Raw genomic sequence first — 23,445 nt, forward strand, 5'->3', positions numbered from 1 at the left:
GAGAGACAAAAAAATAAGACAAAACAGCTAACGTGTTAAGACTCACCCGTGTCTTTGAAGGATGTTGTGAGCCTGCTGCTCAATAAACAGATCACCAGGAGATGCTCCCTGTTTGGGAGATGGCATCATGGCCCTTCGGCCTGTATTAGGCGAGCTGGGAACCCCCATCGCCCCTGGAACCCTGGCAGACCCGGACACATCCATATATGCAGATGGGTCAGGTGCAGCCCCTCCACTTTCATACAATCTATTCCGCTCTAGGGCCCTCCTCTGGTTCTCCAAATTCATCATCCTTTCACGCTCAGAGATGGAGTCTGTGCGTTCTCTGCTGTATTTTGGATCGGTGTGAATGTGAGAGCTGGCCCTATCTACAAGATGGCTCGTGGTGCAAGCATTATGCTCCACTCGGTCTTCTTCTACACTTGACCGGTGTTGTCGGTCTGAGCCATCGGGCTCTCTGGAGGTTCTGGAGTAGCGAGCGGAATAGTCGGTTTCTGTCTCCTGATCCAGAGAGATGCCATAGCGCTCTGCTAGTTGACGGCGGCGTTCTGCCTTGTAGCGAGCAATCCTTTCCGCTTTAGAGTCCAGCTCTGCCACATGAGTGGAGCCAGTGCTGTAGACAGACTCCGGTTGGACTGTGTGGGTTCCGGACTGAACCTCTGCACTGTGCGGATTTGGGAAGTTTGGGTCATTTTTGCTATAGTGCTGAAGAGAAACTGCGATGAGAGAGAAAAAAAAGGCAGTTTACACTAAATCAATTTGCCCAAATCTTTAACTTTAAGTAACCAAACACCAGCTAATCAACCCAAACCTATCATCATGTGTGTTGATGTGTGCACTCACACTAGGCACAGTTGTCTTGTACTGAGCCCGAGCGCGATTGTCCCCCCCTCCCCTGCTGGCCTGCACTCACATTGCACTTAACGTTCCGGGCCGGAACACACGTCATTTACGATACAACTTTTTCTTTTGAAGAAAAGTGCTTTCGCAAATAGACTGTCTAATGGATTTATCATTTATGCCGCGCAGCGATTTTTACTTTATTGTGCTGCACATATCAGAAGATTATTACGGCGGCAGCAGACTTTGATGGAGGAATTTGCAGCTATACTCGCAAACTACAAATCCTGTTCGTCAAACAAGGTGAGAACCAGACCCAATATACTCAAATTAATTAAAAAGTGTACCATCAAAGTATTAATAGATGTTGTTTGATGTCTTAATTATAATAGCACACACGAATAGTAGCTGTTCCGTGCTCCGGGCCTACGGAGCGATCACATGCGCTCGGGCACGGTTCAGATCGCCAAGTGGGAGTACACCTGCCTAAGATGTTTAGTGTATGTAATTTCTCATTCATGTTATAGAGGACTGAACAAATCTATTAAAAAAATAATAAGCACATTTCTCACCTGTACAGGGGTCACAGGTGTCTGCTGCACGGGTATATCTAGGAGTGTCCTCCTCTAGCATTCGATTGGTTACTAGACCGCCACAGCCTGGGAGATTTTGGAGAACATCACCATCGATTCCCTCCAGACGCCGTGCAATTCGTTCTTTCCTATAAACGGGAGTGGTAGTGTTAAGGATCATTCTCAATCTAGGAAAAACATATTTCCAATTCAAAAGATTTTTTTAATGTTTCTAAAAGGAGTCTCTTGTTTTTTAACAAGGCATAATTTATTTTGAAATAAAAACACAGTAAAAAATAAAAGTAATATTTAGACAAATTACTGCAATTTAACATAACTTTCTATTTTAATATATTTTCAAAAGCAATTTATTCCTGTGATGGAAAAGCTGAATTTTCAGGAGTCATTACTCCAATCAACAGTGTCACATGATCCTTCAAAAATGTGTATCATACATTAATTATTTTGGGGTATGTATGCTATTTTAAGTCTGATGAAGAGCATAAAGCTTGAGACGTTGTGTGTGGTAGGAGGAAAATTAAAGTGCCTTTTGGCAGTAAGAGCATGCAGACACTTTTGTGATTATGTTATTCACCAAACACCTGCAATAACTGAACTTTGGCTGTGCATCCTTTGTAAGACTGATATAACTTCTCACCTGTTCATGTCCCAACTCTGACTCGTGCTTATACTCTCAAAACGTTTCCTTAATTCTGAAACTGAAGAGAAAAAGAAAAGCAAAGTGATGGATGGGTAAAAGAATGAGAGACAAAAGAGGGAGGATAAATCAAACTATTACAAATAGTGAAACATTGTACTGTATTATATCATGTATTTGTGATATTTCTACTCTTCTACTAGCAAAACAATCAGAGCTTACTGTATACTGTAAGAAGCACAATTTTTCACCCAACATGAGCACAATCTAAAGAGTGAATTTTTACATAATTTAGCTTTTCTGTATATAATACCAAGTCATGTTTCATGATGTATTATTTGATGTATTACACTAACCCTGCAGCCTAGTAAGTACAGTATACTGCTATGTCCTTTTAGTGACACATTTCCAATAATAGTTGAGGTGACAGAAGTCCAGTGTGTTATCTGAAACAAAAGCTGCTTACACTTAAGTAGTCTAACATTAGCTAGGAGAATGGCTGCATTTCTATAAAAGTTAGCTAATCATAGGTGCATCCTCAGTGAGTGTTGTTTCAGCAGTTTGGAAATATGACACTCAACTGTGTCCTGTCACCAGTGAAGTGATTGAGAGGGGACTCGTCATGGGCTAATGTGAACACACACGACACACTAACAGTGCCTCCTTAGCCTGGTATCTTTAGGATTCAAAGCAAAGATCTGGGTGGTGCAATGAAAAGGGCAGGATTTCCCTTTCGGTTTCACATAGTCTAGTAAGGCTAAAGTGCATCTTACAACTAATTGCTTAGCTGAAAGGCACAAAATGTAATTTTCGACGCTAGAGGTCACGTTCAAAACAATAACAGCCGTATAGCTTGATGACACTGAAGGAGCGAATGATGGGAGTTGACGTCTTTACCTCTACTGCTGATTAAAGGCTGCATGATATATCGAAATTATTGAAATATCAATCACAATATGCATATCGCAACGGCTTGCTAGAAACAGCAGAGTGGCATGCTAGAAGCAACAACAACAGCATTTTTTCATGAGACTGACTGTATTGCCATGGTTTCTACTGCAGTAAAAGCAAAAACCAAGGATAATGTGCATGACTTCATTGACAGGCGACGCAATGAGGGGGGATGTTACACTGTTTAAAATTGCAAATTTCTCTGGATTTAAACATTGTTGGAAGCTTTTGGGATAAAGTACACAAGTGAACAAAATAAGTGAACAAAACAACAAGTGAAATAAGTGCCTTTAATTCTTTAATACAGTTAATTTAAAAGATTTTTGTATTTATTGTATTTTTATTAATTTAATCAGACATTTACAATGCATTGAAGATAACACAGCATGAGTGTGTTCAAGTTGTCATGTTTTAAATCAAGTGGGGGGGGCCCACCATGATTCTGACAGTAGACAGACCAGATTCTAACCAGCCAGGATTACACAACTCTAAAAGCTGCATGTCAGCAAAGTGAATGGGAAACAAACTTTTAGCCAAGACTAACCACTGTCATGAGGTTTTTTGAAATGGGAACACCTACTGTTACCTCATCAAATTAATAAATAAATAAATGAGAGAGAGAGAGATTCAAATTGTTAGCTTTTGATCAGATTTCACAATTCAAGGTGGATTGCTAACCACAATCAGTTTTATCATAACAAAAAATATTTCTCAGAGTGACTTGATTTCATCCATCAGGAATTAATTGGATGGTGAAAAGTGTTATGTACCAGAATGGAGCCAAACCAAATATAAGTTTCACTTCAGGTGCGTGGTTCTTTATCATGGCTATTATATACTTAATATAATATTTTATATAATTATAAAGTACTTACACAGTGAAGACTCTCACTAAACTAGCAGTCAGTCAGGTGCTCTGTCATATACTTAGCAAGATTCAGTTGACTTCTGCACTTTATTTTACTCATGAATGGAAAACCCCCATTATGAAACCCGATAGGAAAATCTTAAAGAAACCACTGGTGAATTAGTCTTCCTGTTTTTGACGTCATCCCTGTACCACTGGGTAAACGTAACAATGTAACAACATTGTTTATAATAACTTAAAGACAGAATATGATTTTAAAAAATGCTAAAGTGTCTTTTTGGGGCTTACCAGAAGCAGGCTGCTCATGCGAGAGCCCCACAAAATCCTGTTCACCTACTCTCTTTCACACAACTATCACATTTTCAGGGCCAATAAGGAAGACAACTTGCCCAACAACAGGTGGCCCCAAGCAGACCAAATATAGGTCATCAGTGTCCCATCCCCCCTAGCACATGTGTCCAGCACCCATCAAGACAATGCTAAGTGAAACAACATACAGTCTTGAAGCAACTTGTAAGAACTTTGATCAAGGCACTATTACATCATTTGTTGCTTGCTATTTTAGCAGACAGTTGTCATCTAATGTGAATACAAAATGTCTCATGTATATACAATATATCAGGGACAGCCCTCCTAAAATTAAGTGGGCCTGAACCAAAGTGATCATTTAGTGTTCAAATCCTCTTTGGGATTGAACCTTTGAATTAAAATTATTGACCATTCAAAAAGTGCAGAAGTCAACTGAATCTTGCTAAGTATATGACAGAGCACCTGACTGACTGCTAATTTAGTGAGAGTCTTCACTGTGTAAGTACTTAATATAATATTTTATATAATTATAAAGTATATAATAGCCATGATAAAGAACCACGCACCTGAAGTGTTTATGCATTTTGTACTTACCCTTGGGTGTATTTCCCAGCAGACTGACATCTACTTTGTTGGTTCCCTCGTCTTTCTCCTCAAACGAGAACTCTTTCTGGAAGCTGGACAGAGTGAGCCAACGTTAAATTTAAATATATTTTGCATATAATACAACAGAAACAGAAGAGGTCTCAGTATTGCCTGATTATGTAGAAGCAGCACATGAAAAGGCATCTGAATCTTGGCAGATATAACAGTTTCATCCCAAAGAAAATGTGAAATACAATATCCTCACTTTTCTATTTATAACTGGATTCTTGTTTTTTTTAAGAGAAAATATTTTCCTGACAGGAAATAAGGTCACAGCATTCAAGAAAGGAGCAAAAAAAATATATAATTAGCTGGGAGAATAAATGTCACATATTTATCTAAAAGTGTAGACATCCCAGTTTTCAAGTGAATACACCATTTTAAAACGCATGACTACATCTGTACACAACAGGTACACATAACAGTCCTCTTAAATTTGTTCAAACCTTATACAAGACTGAGATACTGTTGGTGTGGATATTTTCCACAAAAAGTGTACAGTAAATCAAAACCCAAGTTATATAAACATTCTACATATTTGCATAAAAATAAGGATCTTACCTAAGAGCTCTCCGTTGTAGTTTGGTACTGCCAACTTTAGGGGCTGTTTCTCCTGTGAGGCCTGTGCACACAAAAGAAAGCACAGCCTTCAGACTACAAATACTCCTGCTGGTGACAGGAGTGATCAGCGAAAGATGTTTCAAAGGCCCCATGTGAAGGGCAGGAACGAAAACAATAGTATCCATTTCATGGACGTCAACATGGTGCTGTGTCCATAGCTGAACAGACGTATTTCTGTATGCACACATAGGCACATCTGTATGCACAGAGTCAACTGCCTGGGCCCACGTGCTGAATGCTGTTTCAACAGTTTTGTTAGTCAAAGTGACTACCATGTAATGCATAAAGTCATCTGTATCTCATCTACATCCATAAAATTATGCACAAAACACTCACAGACCTCCATTATCATCAAGTGTAAAGTTCCTTGCACACTGAGTCCGAAATTCGTATTCGTGATTCAGTGGCTCTGAATTGTCAAAACACCATTCAAACTGCTTGCTAAAGATGCGAAAAATGAGGGAAAAAAAAATATATATTTTTAAAATCGAACCCGATTCAAATTGTTTTATGACGGATGAACGTTTCGGAGGCAGTGTGCATGATTGACATAACGTGAGGTCGTATTTTTTTTTTACGTGCGAAAATTTCGGACTCGTGTGCAAGGGCCTTTAGACAATAAAAAGAATGTAGCAATACAGTGATAATGAATTAATACTAATAATAAATATTCATTTTACATCATGTATATTTTAAAGGTAAATAAAGGGATAATATAAAATCAATAACATTATTATTATTATAAATAAATAAAAAAGTGTTGTGAATGTATAAATTGTGATGCTTGTGAAGAACAAGGAGATACTCTTACCAATTAGGCGGATTTTTTTTTTTATAAAATAAAAAAAATATCTAAACTAAAATAATATATCAAATAATGTCCGATAACCAATATGGTGATAATAACCAATATACAAGCATCCCTTCAAAACAAGAGAAAAAATATATTACTCTGAAGGGATTAATAATTTAACAATGTTTTGTTAGAATATTCACATATAATACTGTTGTTATCATGTGAATAAGCACATGGAGAAGAAGATCTGACATCTGAGCCTCACAGAGGGATCGGAGACCAGAACATGTGTTTCCACTTTACCCACAGATCAATAGCCTTACCACACATTCATAGAGACCAAACAACCTTTCTGACATCTAAAAAAATTATATTCAAATATGTTAATACACATTAAGGACTGTGGTTAGATGTCATTTCCTCCTCTACAAACACTATTTGAGAAGAGAAAGTGAAAAGCGGTACGGAGCGAGTTTTCACAGCTGGGATGAGTATCTGCTAAAAACATTCCTCAGCGCATAAAAATCTCCTCTTACTTCAGTCACAGGGCCTTGCGGATGAGACAACATCAACTGAAGGGGGAATGAAAGAGAGAACAGGAACATTTTGGAAGGAAAGAGGAAATACACTTACGAAACTGGGTGGAGGCAAAATAATGCAAAAAATGACAAAAATCACTGTTCTGGTACACTGCACTGAGGCTATATCTTTGTGTACCATTTGATACTGATGTTTATTGTTGCATCTGGGATCATTCAACTACAAAGCTATTGCTGTTCAGGCAAACTATAAGTGATTAATGATGCCAGCATTAAAAACAAATCGTTGACAGATTTTCCAATGTCCTTATAGTAAATTAACACTACAGGGTAAATGAAAAGTTAATGACAATGTTTCCCATGCAGAAGCAGGAACAAAAACACAAAACCATCAAGCAAACTGACAGTTAGTAATGCAGATAAAGTAGATTGATCACTTCAATTTCCCTGAGCACTCATTATGTGCATTGCATGGTCTGCTTGAGAGCACCCACCGCTAACAGACACCCAGAAAACACTGGCTCTGTGCCCTCTTAAGTCCAGATGCTAATCAGACAGTCAAGTGTGACATTTACAGCACTTTAAAAGGCATGCATGTTATTCCACAGCCCTGTGACACACCAAAATACCTCTCTGATCTACAACAAGCATCACACTGAAGCTGATCGCACAGCTCTCAAACCTGTTCAGGTTCATTTTATGTTCCAGCATATCACACACCTGTTTTCCAGCACAGTCAGTATCAAATAATATGGTGACTGATAAACTAGCATATAGGGTTCAGTCATTGATATCTGGCATTAGTCGCAGATAAAGCACATGGAGGTGATACAGCTGAAGCAAGTCAAAGCCTGTACTTTGGTCATATGACCAGATCATAAATCCAAGGCTTACAACGATTGTCAGTTTATGAAGGCACATTTAGAAAACGTTTACCACAATGCAAGTAAATAACGTAACTTAAAATAAGTTATAAGTATAACTTTAATTTCATATTTATTTTATTAATAAACTATGCAATTAGATTTAAATTGTGTAAAATTTAATAGAATACATGCATTTGATTAAGTTATATTTATCAATAATAAACTACTTTGATATTTATTAACAAGAATTTATTCAAAAGTTTGGGGTCAGTCAAATTTTCAACGTTTTTGAAAGAAGCCTCTTATGCTCACCAAGACTGCATTTATTTGATCAAAAATACTGTAAAAAAAAAAAAAAAAAAAAAAAGAAATAATTACAATTGCTATATTAATATATTTTAAAATATAATTTAATCCTGTGATTGCAAAGCTAAAATTTCCGCAGCCATTACTCCAGTCTGCAGGGTCACATGATCCTTCAGAAATCATTCAAATATGCTCACGATAAATTTATTTTTATCAATATTGAAACCGGTTGAGTTGCTTAATATTTTTGTGAAAATCGTGACTTTTTCAGGATGCTTTGATGAACAAAATGTATTTGAAATATAAATATTTCATATTATAAACTTATTTACTGCTGCTTTTGATCAATTTAATGCATCCTTGCTTTTTCTTGAATGATGACTGAAACTTTGTATTACTGGTAATTTTTTGCTTTTTTAAGTGCAATACTTTGGATTAAAGCGTCTGCTAAATGATTTAATGCAAATTTAAATCTTCTTGAAAAAGTATTAATTTCTTCTTTTTTTAACATTTTTTTTAAACATACTGCCTAAATCACTTCAAGTGATAAAACTACATGAAAGTCAGCAAGTAATGCTAGTCATGAATTCAAAACACACTTGCATGATGAAACCTGTTAAATAGGAAAACACTGTGGCAAAATGTGGCAGTGAGGTGTTAGCACTTGTCTCCGCTAATAAAGGATTAGTCTTCAAGAGGAATAGGATTAGCCAATGTGGACACAGGAAGTGTGCCATTGTGCATATGTATGGCATCACTTAAATCATTATTTTTTAAATGGCGCTTTATGTTTTAATACTAGATCAACTGACTCTTTTGAATGGCATTGAAGAATGTTCAAACTGTTATTTAGCGTTACACAGACAGAGAGGGAGATCATAAGAGTCTTAAAAAAAAGACAGCTGGTGTCTGCACTCCAGGAAAGGGGGAATTAGGTGAAGGGGAATCTCTAAAACCCATTCACACATTTACGCATTAACCCATTTACATTTAAAGCAGTCAAAACACTGACTAGGACACTTCCACTATAAATTAAAGCAAATTGAACATGTTAAATGCATTTTATGTATAAAATATATGTCTAAGAGCGCATTGCTGGACACAAACACCTGTTATAAATGTGAAAATGCACCATTTAACTAAGAACACACAGGATAAATGGAAAAGAATGTGCCGTTACGCAAGTGCACAGTCCAAAACAAAACCATTAAAAAGCAATACTGTGCGTCAAACTCTCTTAAACTGACTAACAGACCCAACTACAGAATTTAAACTATTGAAAACATTCATATCTAAACCACAGTATGCAAAAGAGACGACATTTGCTCTGCTTCAAAATGCCTCAGTTCTCTTTTTTAGTCAGCGAGTCCCTTGTCCTGAATACTTCTGTCCTGGGAGGCTATAGCACCGTTAAAATCCAAGCAGCATTAACAGAGACGTAGTGGGCCTGTCCTGTTCTGTCCCACCCCCACTGCCATTTACTCACCTTGGCACAACTTGACATGGTTGATATAGTTGAAGATCCAGGGGTTCCGGTACATATTGATAGAATAACACAAGGAGTGGATGACTGATAAGAAAAGAAAGTGACCAGAAAGGTGTGGGGGCGGAGGGAATAGTGAAGGACCAAAGAGAGGAGGAAAATAGGAGAAAGAGAGAGAGGACTGCAGAAAGGCAGCAGTGTCTGAACTGCAAGGTGATGCGGAGTTAGCTGCAGCAGTCCTGGGACAGCCAGAGAAGGGAGGTGGAGAGAAAGAGAGAGAGAGAGAAATGCTGCGAGAGGAGGAGGAGAACAGTATCTCTCCAACACTATGACACTATGCTGACGGAGAGCCTCTCGCTGTCTGCATGGCTACTGCTAAATGCTAGCAAGGTAACTACGGTGCTAATGCTACTCACTGCTAATCAGATTAACAATACTGAGGCTGGGGGACGAGGAGGGAGAGAGAAAGATATAAAGGGGAGAGAGATGGAGGACAACAGTCAGACAGTAGCGGTTGTGTGCACTAGCAGCTGCATACAGTGGATGTGTGTTTAGCTTTTAGGACAGCTGAAAGGGTGAGAAAGTAAGAGAAGATAAGTGCCTCAAAGGAACAAGAAATTCCAATCGTCTCTTAGCAATGACATATGCGTGGTACTTAGAGAAGGAGAGAGTGGAAAAGCAAGATCTCTGCCATGGAGAACATAACTTGCCAAGTCATATTGTTGTGCTAAGTGCTCAAAGGAGGGACAAAATAATAGACGATGTGTGGACAAGAAAAACCACTTGAATTATGGACTCATCAGGTCTTTCCCGTTCTGTTTTCCCAATATCAACAGATGATGCTGCGTGTTAAATAGGTTTAGATTTTTCATTTTTACTATCCTGGTCCCTAGTGTATGTGTTGGGGGGGGGGGGGGGGGGGGCTTCATTGCTTGAATTTCTTCTCAGGATTACTGGTGAATTTCAAAAGAATTACTCGGACTGTGTGCATCTGTTCGCTCCGGGGTTCAAATGAGACAACATATCCATAACAGCAGCCAAACTCAGAAATTCTCATGCAATAAAGTCACCCGTTTGATGAGGAAGACAAACAGTCAGACTGCTGAAGTCTGCTGGATAATAGTATAAAGAGAGAAAATATAAAACGGTCAAATAATGGATAGTGGAAGAGTGCTAAAGCAACTTAAATTCAAATGTAATATTATTATATTATAATTGCAATTTAAAATAACTATTTAAATGTATTTTAAAATGTACGTAATTTATTTCTGTGATGGCAAAGCTGAATTTTCAGCAGTCATTACTGTCATTGTCACATGATCCTTCAGAAATAGGCCTAACTCTAATTTGATGATTTAGTATCCAAGAAACAGATTTTTTTTATAATTATCAATGTTGAAAACAGTTTTGTGATGCTTAATATTATTGTGGAAATTTGTGATACATTTTTTCAAGTTAAAAAATAAGCATTTATTTAAAAATGTATATTTTTGGTAATATAAATTCCCTTGTCACTTTTGATCAATTGAAATTGAATGTCTCCTTGCTGTGTTAAACTTAAAGGGATAGTTAAATTCTGTCATCATATACTCACCCTCAAGTTGTTTGAGCTGCCATAGTGTAAAAAAAAGAAAAAAAAAAAGAAAGAAAATACTATGGCAGTCAATGGGACCAGTTAACTGTTTGGTTACCGACATTCTTCAAAATATCTTCCTTTGTGTTCAGCAGAAGAAATAAATTCATACAGGTTTGAAACAACTTGAGGGGGAGTATATGATGACAGAATTTTCATTTTAAAGTAAACTATCCCTTTAACTTATTAATTTCTTTCTAAATCAAAAACTTACAAACCCCAAACTTTGGAACCATAGTTTATAATATAATAAAGATTTAAGCTAAACTTTTGTAACTTTAAAAGCAACTTGAAAAAATATGAAAGGGCCTTTAAAATATTGCCGGTAATATCACAATTCTCCTTTCTTTTATAAGCCATGCATGAACATAAGCGGTTCACAACGCAACAGAGTTCCCAGTACGACCCAGAGGATTTATGGAAACTACGTATAGCAAAAACTGAATGTTCATTAAAAATCTGTGACAAAGCAAATATGTGACAAAAACCATCCATACAATTTCCAAATCGCTTATCCTATGTAAGATCCATATGATGCTGGAGCCTTAGCCAAGGAAACACCCTGGACGGACGGCCAGTCCACTGCAGGACACAACCATAAACATATCCCAAAAACGAACAGAGGCTAAATTGACAAGGTCAATTTACACGGGGACATTTTTTTATTGAAAAATGGACAACTGGGACACAAAAGAAAAGGACCCAGGGAGGCAGTGTAAAGGCGGCGAGACATTAGAGAATGAGGCCAGTGTGGAATAGGGAGGAGAGCACACAGCAGCAGAGAGAAACAACCTCAGTGTGCAATCGAGCAAGCAGGGCATTTGAACACTTATGTACATGCAGAATGGCATTTGCCCTGCACTATTTCTGGCCTATTATCCTGACTGCAATGTTTCCACTGCAATACCTATCATCCTCATACACAAACACACACCCTTAAGGATGGCCCGAGACTGAAACCCATCAAAAATCAAGAATGTGTCAATGAGTGTCTCAAGTGGCCACAAAAACCAGCTGCTGTTGTTCTTGACACAATTATAGGCCCAATTCAAGATAGGGCGCATCAGTATCTGCTGGAGATAAGATTCATCACAGACCATGATCAGGAAATCAAAGACATTCCAGAGACTGAACTAATATCTAAGATAATCAGCACTTGAGTTCTTGTCTTAACTAAAGGCTGAATAGGGATGACATCACCATGTGACTCTCGAGAAGGGCATGTGCACTGCCTTGTCATTACACATAATGTAATCTACTAGTTCCTCAGAGACCAGTCTGCTTTCTCAGATGACAAATACCACAAATATGACATCAGCCCTTCCAAATCCAAAACACACCATCTAATGACACCATCGCATGCACATGTGCTCAGTATTTACAGCTCACACTGTTGGGCTTGGTTTAGCACCATCTGCTCGCTACAGTTGTAAATAAAGATTCAAGTGGTTAATGGTGACAATAAACTCAAGCAAACAGATATAAAGAGGAATTATGAGACAACTTAATCCAAAAGCCCATGTAAATGGTCTAAGCTTAAATCCAGATTTAAAAAAAAAAAAAAAAAAAAACACATGATAGTTTCCTGTTTTTTCATTTTTTTTCCCCCCCCATAAATTAAAAAAAAATAACTGGCCACAGTTTGTAGTTAGTAGAACTTTAGCATCAGCATCTACCATTTATCAAACAGTAAATGGCAAATGTCCCAGCAGAAATTAAAGGAAATCTGCTTTCAGAAAAGGTAACATATGGGAAAAGATATCAACAAAATATCAGTTTTAACAATTAATAAGATGGAAAGGGTCAAATATGACTAGCAGAGAACTAAACCAAAGAGGCTGCGTGTCTGGGCTCTCTTGATAAAGTTAACATCATATACTATAACTCATGTTCAGCTTGGCTCTGACTTCCACACATATCAACTTTCAGTGTCTCATGCCAGAAAAACAAATCCTGGCAAGGAAGTTTAAGCTATTCTGACTTTGTTTTCTAATAGATCTAACTTATCTTCTAAATGAAACCAGACAAGTCTGAAATATTCTGCATATTACAGTATGTCACAATGTGCTGCCTTCTCTTGCACTGGATTATAAAAATAAAGTTGAACTGCATCTCTTTAGAATAGTATCTGTCTTTTTCCAAAGAGAGTCCAGTTTTAGAAATACTGTATGTATATATTGTTCCCTGCTACATTCAGTAATAAAGTAGAATAACCTTACCAGAGTTTACAGATCTAAAGGAGCCCATTTGATGAAAGCCATTTCAGGTAATGACGCTAAATAAATAAAAAAGCAATGCTAAACTTAATGAAGATCTATATTAAATAGATTAATGAATCAACTGATTAATGGCAGGAATCCTCAGGCACAAATAATTCCGTTTATGTTTATGCTAGAAACGTGAATCATTAGGTGGAATGTGAATAATATGCCAAGGAATCACGCTGCATCAGTTACTCCGTGTTCACTACACCCCTGTAATTGATGTAGCAGAATGAAATCTCAGACTGTAACAAAGGAATGAACCGATGACCCATAGAGGCATTCTGCTCCATTTAACCAGTATGACTTCTAGAGTGCTTGATATATGATCAAAGTCCTGAGATTGGCAGGTGACTGGTAAAACGCTCACGGAGTCTGGTTTCAACCACTCATTGGTCACCTGATTAGGGTCCAGTAGTAGGTCAGAAAACGGTCTACTGGGGATGTGACGGTTAGGGAAATTTTCCCACCGGCTAATCGACGCATGACAACAACACCGGCTCACGCTGAATTGAGCAGACTCGTTTAGACTCTGAACTAAATTATTTTTTATAACTGTAAAAAAATATTTAAGGGATGGTGGGGGGCTGTTTAACACCGACTATCACAGCAAGCCTACTGTCCACTCATTCCACATCACATTTACCTAAAATTACCACACACACACACATCCTAAAAAGGGAATGTGTTTTCTGAGTGGCTGACACCTCGTCTTACTTTCCTTTGTCTGAACGGCTGGGCGGTGTCAATGTAGCTGCACCGTGTGTTTGTGTGTGTGTGTGTGTGTGTGTGTGTGTGTGTCTGTGCGTGTGTGTGTGTGTGTGTCTGTGCGTGTGTATACAGTGCATAACCTTCACTAGATATCTAGGGCACCAATTACAAGTCATCTTCTAAATGAAGCCAACCGTTTCAACCAGGGTTTTCAACTCTAGTTTACAGAAAATATAAACAAGTTTAAGTGTATAGTAAATTAATATACAGAAGACAACACTTACCCAAAAAGTTGTGCTATAATGTACACTATTGTTCAAAAGTTTGGGGTCAGACAATACTTTTTTCAGCAAGAACACATCGAATTGATTAAAAAGTGATAGTAAAGAAGAAGTGCATTATGTTACAAAAGATTTCCATTTCAAATACGTTTTTTTTTTTTACTTTCTATTCATCAAGGAATCCAGGGGCTGCTTAATATTTTTTCCACAAAAATATTAACCAGCTGCATTCAACATTAATAATAAGAATGGTTTCTTGAGCACCAAATTATGGCATAATAGAATGATTTCAGAAGGATCATGTGACACTGAAGACTTGAGTAATGGATGCTAAATTTTTTAGCATTGCCATCACAGGAATAAATTGCATTTTAAAAAGTATATTCAAATTGAAAATGCAGCCTTGAAGAGCATAAAAAAAAAAAAAAAATCTTACCGAATTTAACTGTAGCGTACACACGTCAGAATGATGTCTTTAGCTGTTCAGCGCATCACAGAATAAACATTATTTTTAATAACCTGTCAAGTTAAAAATAGTTCAAGCATCTCAGCAATCCTGTGTTCTGTTCTTAGCGTTCAATGTCTTTTGAATACAAACTTGACTAAACAGCTAAACACTGCTGTGACACATCACGCCTGTGAATTTTGTAATACAGTGACAGAAAGCACAGAGAATTATCCTTAAGCCAGATAATAAGTCATTGTTAAGCAGTTGAGCTTATTAAGTTAGAGTGAGTATATTTAGCATAAGGCAGTTAATTTACAGCTAACACGCAAGTCATGCTATTAAAAACTACAGACACAAATATACTCAATGGAAAATGATATTGCGGTGTGGAGATATTTACTTAGCTTAAAAGCTTATCCAGCAGTACAAAATGTGTTTTCACATCCTAATCACATTTGACTGCATATGGGTATAAGCCTAAAAGCCTAATTTCCTCTTCTGACCTCATGTTGTACAGAAAATATTGTTTGTAATGTGTATCTGCCATTTGTGTGGGTCTATTTTGGTCAGAGAAGTGATGGAGAGAGAGCAGGTGGGGTCACTGAACAGCTGTAAAGCATGAGGCATCGTTATTTAGGCTTACTGCCCGCACACATATACAGGCACACACACACACACCATTAAAGGATACACAACAGAAAGTGGTAACTGGTCAGAAAAACAATATGGCTGCATCTATAATCTAAGGTCAATGATTCACAAATAGTGGTTATGTACAAAAGCACCTATTGAAACAGGCTTTCAATGAATGCACATGGTGTAGTGAGAGGGCATTCAAATGAGCTTTAAGCAAATATATACAACATGTATTCCTCTGTACAAATTAATAAGTTGTAATTTATAAATACATTTACTCCATCAGACACCATTTCTGTTTCTTTCCACCAACTGTCAAACTGCACACACACAATGGGTAGTGAAGAACAAATCAAATTTGTATGTGCCCTCATGGCTTCTTACCTCCATATACATTTTTCAGCTTTCAGACTTGGAACAAGCTAAATACAGTATTGACCTCCCCGCTATGATGCTTAAAAAGCATTTATAGCAACTTCACACAGTCCAAAATACATTCTTGCCTAGAATGAAGTATTAGAAATTTGTCAGTAATGGGAGGTAACAAATACCCTTTAGGATTCAAGACCACTCAGTTCTGCAGTCTATAAGCACTTTCTGCTGTCTTTCTGTGTCTGCCTCATATCAAAGTTCACTCAGTCTTAATGGACACTGTCTCTTTGCACTCACAGTCACTGATACTGACCCACTTTACTTACAGTAAAGATAAACCAGATACTGGGATTCTGGGTTCATTAAAATGTACACACACTACATCTTATAATTCATTAAAAGTCCATGCTTTTTTATATTTCACCATTCTAAAAGTCTCAAACTTCAAACACCACATACTTAGTTCAATATAGGAATACAAAATATATATGTCCAAACTACTTACTATAGCAGTAACGGTTTTCAGATGCACCTCACTGGGAAAACTGGACTACAGTCACTGCGTTTCAAAAGTGAAAGGGATAAATAGAGTAATATTAAGGATGGAAGTATTCGCTGCTCTTCAGAGGAGACGTATCAGCTCTGGAGAAGGTCAGAGAGTGAACAAGCAACAGGAAGAAGGGAGGACAGCAGAGGGCCATGTGGTACTGGCACACACACACACACTCCCCTTCACTGTCAGTCACACCCCCTCTACAGGAGTACTGTGTGGCAGCTAAAGATCTGTCAAGAAGACAGACATCAGAGGTATTCAAATATAGCACGGTGCTTTCCCACCACAGTCATGCCATAGCAGGCCTCACAGACTGACAGGGAGGAGAGTAGTGGAAAAGTGATCATGTGATATAAAAGCTCAAGGACAAAGTGAAGTTTGACAAACTGGTGTGATGTGCGAGCATGAATGCAGATTGCAGTAATAAAAGTATAAAACACGAAGCTTTCTGAAATAAATACATCACGCTTTCCACAAAAATATTAAGCAGGGATATAAAAACCTTGTATACCTGCTTCATGTTTTTTGTGGAAAGTGTGATACACTTTCTTCAGAATTCTTCGATAATTAGAAGGTAAAAAAGAGCAGCATTTGAAATTTGGTACATAATAAATGTTTTATTTGTCTCTATCAATACTTTAATAATCCATGCTGATTAAAGTATGATTTTTTTATATACATATTTATGAACCCAAACTACCATTTGAACAGTAGCACATACTTATTGAATAAAACAAGTTATTTTCATTTTAACATTTACTCAAATTGTCCTGATAAAGCTGTGAATATGGAATATGGATATGACCAATATATAGAATATGGAACTGACCAAGTGAAAAGATAAACTGCTGTTTGTTGTTAATCTGAAAGTGGCCAAATATTGGGAGATTCATTTTCCTGGCCGATTTTCTTTACAGTAGGTCGTCTAAATCACTAGACTGGAACTAACTGCTGTACAAAAAGAAAAAAGAAAAACGTTTTCATTCTGCTGCCTCTTAGATCAAAGCAAATGTGTAACACGTTGTGAAAGGAATGTGTCCAAGTTGTTTCCTCTCTTAACAAAACTAATGTTCTAATGATGTACACTAAACAGAGAGAGGGATCTCTGGAGTAAACGTGATGACAGTGTGCAGGACAGAGTCTAGGTGTCAGCATGAGATTAAACAGATCATGGCTGTTTAAGATTACTCCAATCTGTAAGAGTGAGGAGTAACAATGGATAGCAAATGAGTGTGTGAGAGATAGAGATATCACACAAATAACAGAGAAATGCTGAATATGGCTGAGATCCTCACCTGAAAGAATACAGAGCTCCACCTAGTGCCGCTTCTAAAAACCCTCACACACGCAAGCCAATTATTTTCCTTTTCTTTTTCCTTATTGTCTTCACTTGTGCAAATAGGTCAAGTAAACAATTTATCAGTAACCTTTGAGGAAAGTTAACAGTTATTAGTCAACAGCCTCTCCAGCAAACACTTATTGTCTAGCTAAATAAAACAAAATATTCCTTTGGAGAGATAATTGTTTATTAGCCTATAGTTTTTGTAATATTTTTGTAAAAGTGAAAAATTATAATTATTATAATATATATATATATATATATATATATATATAAACTATAAAAAAGTATGTCCTCATTTAGATAAATAATAAATAGAGGCCTCAAACAGCAATTAAACTGATAATGACTTAATTCAATTGGGCAAAAGCCAAGACATATCAGTGAAGTTCAGTTTTGTCCATACATTTTTACCATGACAAGTGGCAGGACAGTTTTCCAGTTGCTTGTTTTGTTGTGTTTTCACTTTTAGTCCAATTACTATATAGCCTATGCCTTTGCACGCTTTACTCATAAACCAGTAAATAGCTAAATTTAATGACCACACTCTCAAACCTCCAAATCAACGAAATAATCCTTGCATAATCAATTGTGTTCACACAAACAGGAATCATCTCTATGAAATCAGCAGTTTATTCTGCTTTATGTTCTTGGCTCAAAGCAGGACACTCTTACACAATTCAAAATACTAATAGCAATGACAATGCATTTTTGCAGGGCAACCTTGGATCCCTGAATAAACATTTCTCTGTCACTAGAATATTTTTTTTACCTTATTAATCTTATAATACCTTATTAAATATAGTTTTAGGCAAAGCAAGTTTGAGTGACAGTGGGGGAATGGGAAAAATTACGAGTTAAACTCCAACACACAAAAAAACATTCTTTTATATGCCTCATTAAAATTTGCAAAACCATGAGGCTTTATAACACACAACTTTATCCTCACTGACATGTTTAACAAAATAAGAAACAACAATAAACAGATCTCTGGATAAGCATCATCTGCCAAACTTCTCAAGATTAGATAAGCAAAAATATGACAGCATGGAAACAGAGTAAGAAAGATTGAATCTATAAGCACTTTACCTCTCAACATGCTCTCTCCCTTTAGCATTTCTCTCTTTGCACATGACACCAGAGTGAAATCTAGGATCAGAGATGATCCATCCTACAAAGACTGTAGTCACTGTAGACAGGCATGCCAAATGGGATGGTCTGGGAAGGACAAGACAGCCCAGTGAACTGAGAAACACGTGACAGGACAATGTGCCCAAAACCATGATGTGGTTTCACACCAGAGCAGCTTCTTTGACCACAGAGTGTTTTTGTTAGAGGTTAACTCTTTATGACCGGTAAGATGCAAGAGAGTTTTTGGGTAGCAGGCAGAAAACAGACATCGGACCTTGCCAAAGCTACAACGGCTGGCCCAAACCAGGGGCACAAAGGGATAACAAAAAGCTGGCCAATTCATCAAGAACTCAAAATGAATGGAGATAACCGTTCATTAGTGCTGCGGTGTTGATAGAGGCACAAATCAACATGGAAAACTTTTAATGAGGGTAACAAGTGGGTCACTGCAGGAAAACATTTCGTTTTAAATATCATGGAACGATGCCAGTTGGTCCATCTGGCTAGACACACAATCAGTGTAGCCTCTTTATTCGTTAGGACATCTGCATCTCCCTGTGTCAGCAAGGAACTGAAAACTCAGTTCTTGCCAAAAACAACCAGATCTGATCTGTGAACAAGCCTGATGATTATTATTAATAAACAAACATAGAGGGACACTTAAAAAGACACGTACTCTATATTGAACATTTAAAAAATAATCATACATGAAATTGGGAGAGATTTTATAGGAAATGTAATTTTAGGCATAATGGATAGAGGGGAAAAAATTAAATGACCAATAATATCACAGTTGTCAATCTGTTGTATCTGGGGAAAAGCTGACTTGAGTCTTTTGAATTGCCGACAAGACATTCTGAGAAAATAATCTACAAATATACTTTTTTTTTTAACAAGACCGACTGACAGATACTGTTGTATATATGAATATTACGAATATCAATATTGATTTTTCTAAATATTTAAGTCTGATAACCAATATTCAGAATTGATTTTTGCTTTTTGACAATAGTAACTAGACAATCATTAGACTACAACAATACAGATAAAAAAATAATATGATTTTCAGTGGTTGCCCCAATGCGTATATATATATATATATATCTTAGATCATTACCCACATTGGGTTCTTTTAAAAGAAAATTGAAATTGTATTTGCTAGAGTTAGCCTTTGGCTCTACACATTAAGTAAACAAAGCGGGTCTCGTTGCTATGAAGTTTGTTTTACTTTATTTATTACTCTTTCCTTATGTGCTGTTGGTCTCCTTTTTACTAGTTACAATACAAATATGTCATACTTAAATGTTAGAAACCTATTTTATTATTAGATTAAGACAGGTAAAATATATAGCTTGACATTACTGTATATATGCAAAGCATGGGGCAGGAAAACAAATATAGCCTAGTTAAATGTGGCATCACTGCATCTCTGTGAATGCTTTTCAAAAGGCCAACCATTAACCACAGAGTAGTAACAGAACAGGAACGGATAATAAAGAGGAAAGACATTTGTACCCGTCCTCTTTCCATGTCTTTCCTTAGGCAATTTATCCATCTCCGCTTCTCCATCGATCAAATGAAACTTAGAGACTTATCTCTCCATTACTGCATTATGTCTGACAGATATATTGAGCAAAGATAATGCCTAATCTTTTGATAAGCATTACTGGGAGAAAAGACAGTGGTCTCATAAAACTGTAAAGTGCCCAATTTCCTGTGTACGCATTTCCTCTATTCTTTTGAACAACTCTAGTGTCAAACTAGTACATTGAAGTCAACATGATTCCAATGTTTTACCAAATTATATTGCAACTTCTGGCTTGTATGTTGAGGACAGTATAGAGAACTCAAACATAATGAGGTCTGAAAGTCTGAGACCAATGAAAAACTGTAAATAGAAGACAACAGAAGCATTTTCACTATGTCTCAGACTTTTACACAACAAAATACACTAAATAAAGAGGACATTGTGTAAAGATATATTTACATGTAATTTACACGTGTAAACTATTTTTTGCATAGATTACTAGTATATACAAACTTTAATATGGAAACTATGCAAAGCTTTATGCAGAAGCACATGGAGACAACAATCTTTCCTGCATAGTGCTAAAAAGCAAGGAACAGGTTGTTTCCAGTAAAAGTGTATAATACATAAACTGAAGGTACACTATATGGGCCAATGACAAGTAAAGAGCTTTACAACTACACTGATGTTTACACAATTTGCTTAACGAAAGGTTTCAAACTTAAAATGAAGCCTTAGTATTTTATTTTGAACTTCTTATCAAAACACAATTTTATATATTTTCTTAGTTTGGTCATTTGTGCGAACTGTTGTGCCACCTGACATTTTGGGGGTTTAAGATACCAAAATGGGTTTAATAGAATAAAGTGATAGGCCTACAAGTCATGAATGTATCAAATTATTATTTGACACAGAAATATGCACTTCATGTCATTGACCCATATATGAAATCAACACAACCCTCTGCAAGTAAATGACTTGAATATTCCTCCTAAATTTCATGCTATAGATGTCTAAATAATATCTGTCCGATTGTAATTGTTGGATTTCACTCGGCAGATTGAGTTAGAGACGTTACTGTAGCTCATTTAGGAAGGTGTGTGGAGAGAGCAGTTTAATATTTAAATAAAGCAGGAATACAGCAAATTGGATCGCAAGTTCACAACAATTGGGTTTTCCCTCTGCATATTTACAGAACATGTGTGTGCATTGATATCAATGATTCAGTGCTACTAGCTTACAGGGTTGAATATGAAGTCATTGTCAAAATACCACACAACAACATTGGGATTCTACTTAAATTACGTTGAAGAGAAAGATTTTAAACACGATGGGGTGGGTTCTCCGTTACTCTAGCCTACATTAAAAAAAGTTTGTGTGTGTGTGCATAATTTCACATGCACTAACTTGGGTGGAGGTTTGATCTCCCTCCAGATCTGGCTTTTTGCACTCTTACGAAGAAAATTCTGAGGGGAGCCTTAATTGAAAAATCATGTTCGCTCTCTTTCTCTCGCTCAACCACAGACTGAACCCATCACCTCTGCAAAAAACTGCCTCCTTCCTTTTTTCCTCTGTAACATCCACTTTGCTTAAGTTCAGGACCATTTGCACAGGCAACTGACAAGGCTGTATATCGACAAATCGATATGAAAAACAGAGTTGCATTTAGAGTGCAATCCATCTACAACAAACCATACAGCAGGCAACCAGGAAAAATAAGACGTGTGTGTCCAAAGCATGTTAGTATTTTTCTGAAGTGTGTCCTCATGACATGCAGGGATTACTAGATAACCTCAGGTGCATCCAATAAAAAGCTTGGATCAATTTCTACTTAAACAATACCAATAAACGATCTCATTTTGTGTTTCTTGGCTAACTGATTTCATTGGCATCATTTACTTCAAGCCACAATAAGTTACAGAAACAAAAACCATCCAAATTACTGCTGACTACCTGCCAAAGTCGAATGATTTTCCTGAGAGCAAAAGAAAGACTAAATCCAGCCAGGAAAAGATTGACAACTTTGCCTGCATATTCCACATTAAGAAACTAACCAAATGCAATTTGCAAACCACACATAGTTTAACAACTGTCTGGAGTTGTTAACTTCCATCAAGTGGGCACCAATATTTTAAACAAATGCAATTACATAGATTTAACCTCCTCAAAGCATCTCAAATCAAATAAGCAGGCATTCAAACAGCTGACGGTGCACATAAAGAATCAACCTAAAAGCACTGCTGTCTCTAAGTGGTCACAACAGCAGCAAAAGGAACGAGTGGAAGAAAAACAAAGATATGACCCTTCCTAACCTCGAAACGGATGTGCTTTTCTGCTGTGACCCACTTTCACATAGACTTGAGCAAGCAAATTACTCAAGAACAATAACAGTTGTGGCCCCCATTAGAGGACAATGTCTTCATTAGGCCTTAGAAACAGAGTGTTTTTCCCAGAGTTCCAGAATTCATGTGGCCCACTGCCAGAGAACATTCTGAGCGATCAACACATCTGGGATCCTCATGTGAGCACCAAGTATACGTTTTTAACTACGTGTGCCTGGGCAGAAGGTATGTCAGTGTGTAAATATGGTGCTAAGTCAGTCTATGGTCAGGAGCGTATGATTGTGTTTATACTCTGCAATGAGAAGCTTAAAATGGGTCATATCATGAGGAATCAGATTTCTTGAACTTTGCAGGAAGTATTCAGTGTACTATAAAAACATACTTTAACTTTCAAAAACTTAAAACTTCATCCCCTGTGAAAAAATTACTTTTTTTTAATTAAGCTGCATGTCTCCTGCTACTTCTGTAAGTTAAACGTCAGACAAATTCATTTATACATCAGCAATGGTATTGAGAAGCACGACCTGCCCAAAGACAGATGTTATATGGAGAAAGTTGGATGAACTTTAAGAAACAACAAATGAACAGAAATAATAACATGAGAAAGACGGTCAAACTTGGTGCTGTTGCTAGTGTAGCACCTACAGCTCTGCACTTCCTTTTGTTCTGAAGAATAACAGCATTCTTTTTTAACAAGATCCCTGAGCAATTTCCCAAAGGTTATGTCCAGGCAAAATCTTTCAATGGAGAAACCAA

The 23,445-nt window shown here is 37.0% G+C and overlaps 1 protein-coding gene across 36 annotated transcripts in view; it reads right to left on the reverse strand.

Annotated features, from left to right (window-relative positions):
- svila (supervillin a) overlaps positions 1 to 23,445 on the reverse strand; it is a 68,792-nt gene that overhangs the window by 41,349 nt on the left and 3,998 nt on the right. For 25 of the 36 annotated variants that reach the window (XR_013795803.1, XR_013795804.1, XM_079596296.1 and 22 more), the window contains exons 1-6: positions 9,458 to 9,834; positions 5,405 to 5,465; positions 4,793 to 4,875; positions 2,071 to 2,131; positions 1,413 to 1,561; positions 47 to 716 (exon numbers count right to left, since the gene is read on the reverse strand). Coding sequence is in view for 34 of the 36 variants with exons in the window: in XM_079596296.1 (XP_079452422.1) it covers positions 47 to 716; positions 1,413 to 1,561; positions 2,071 to 2,131; positions 4,793 to 4,875; positions 5,405 to 5,465; positions 9,458 to 9,512 (1,079 nt within the window). In the remaining 2 variants the exon portion in view is untranslated. Of the gene's footprint in view, positions 1 to 46; positions 717 to 1,412; positions 1,562 to 2,070; positions 2,132 to 4,792; positions 4,876 to 5,404; positions 5,466 to 9,457; positions 9,835 to 16,301; positions 16,506 to 18,777; positions 18,888 to 23,445 lie in introns of those variants that run through there. The other 11 variants (XM_079596303.1, XM_079596305.1, XM_079596304.1 and 8 more) reach the window with 4 other exon arrangements.

The sequence above is a fragment of the Phoxinus phoxinus genome (assembly GCF_949152265.1).
Source record: "Phoxinus phoxinus genome assembly, chromosome: 21".
NCBI classification, from domain to species: Eukaryota; Metazoa; Chordata; class Actinopteri; order Cypriniformes; family Leuciscidae; genus Phoxinus; species Phoxinus phoxinus.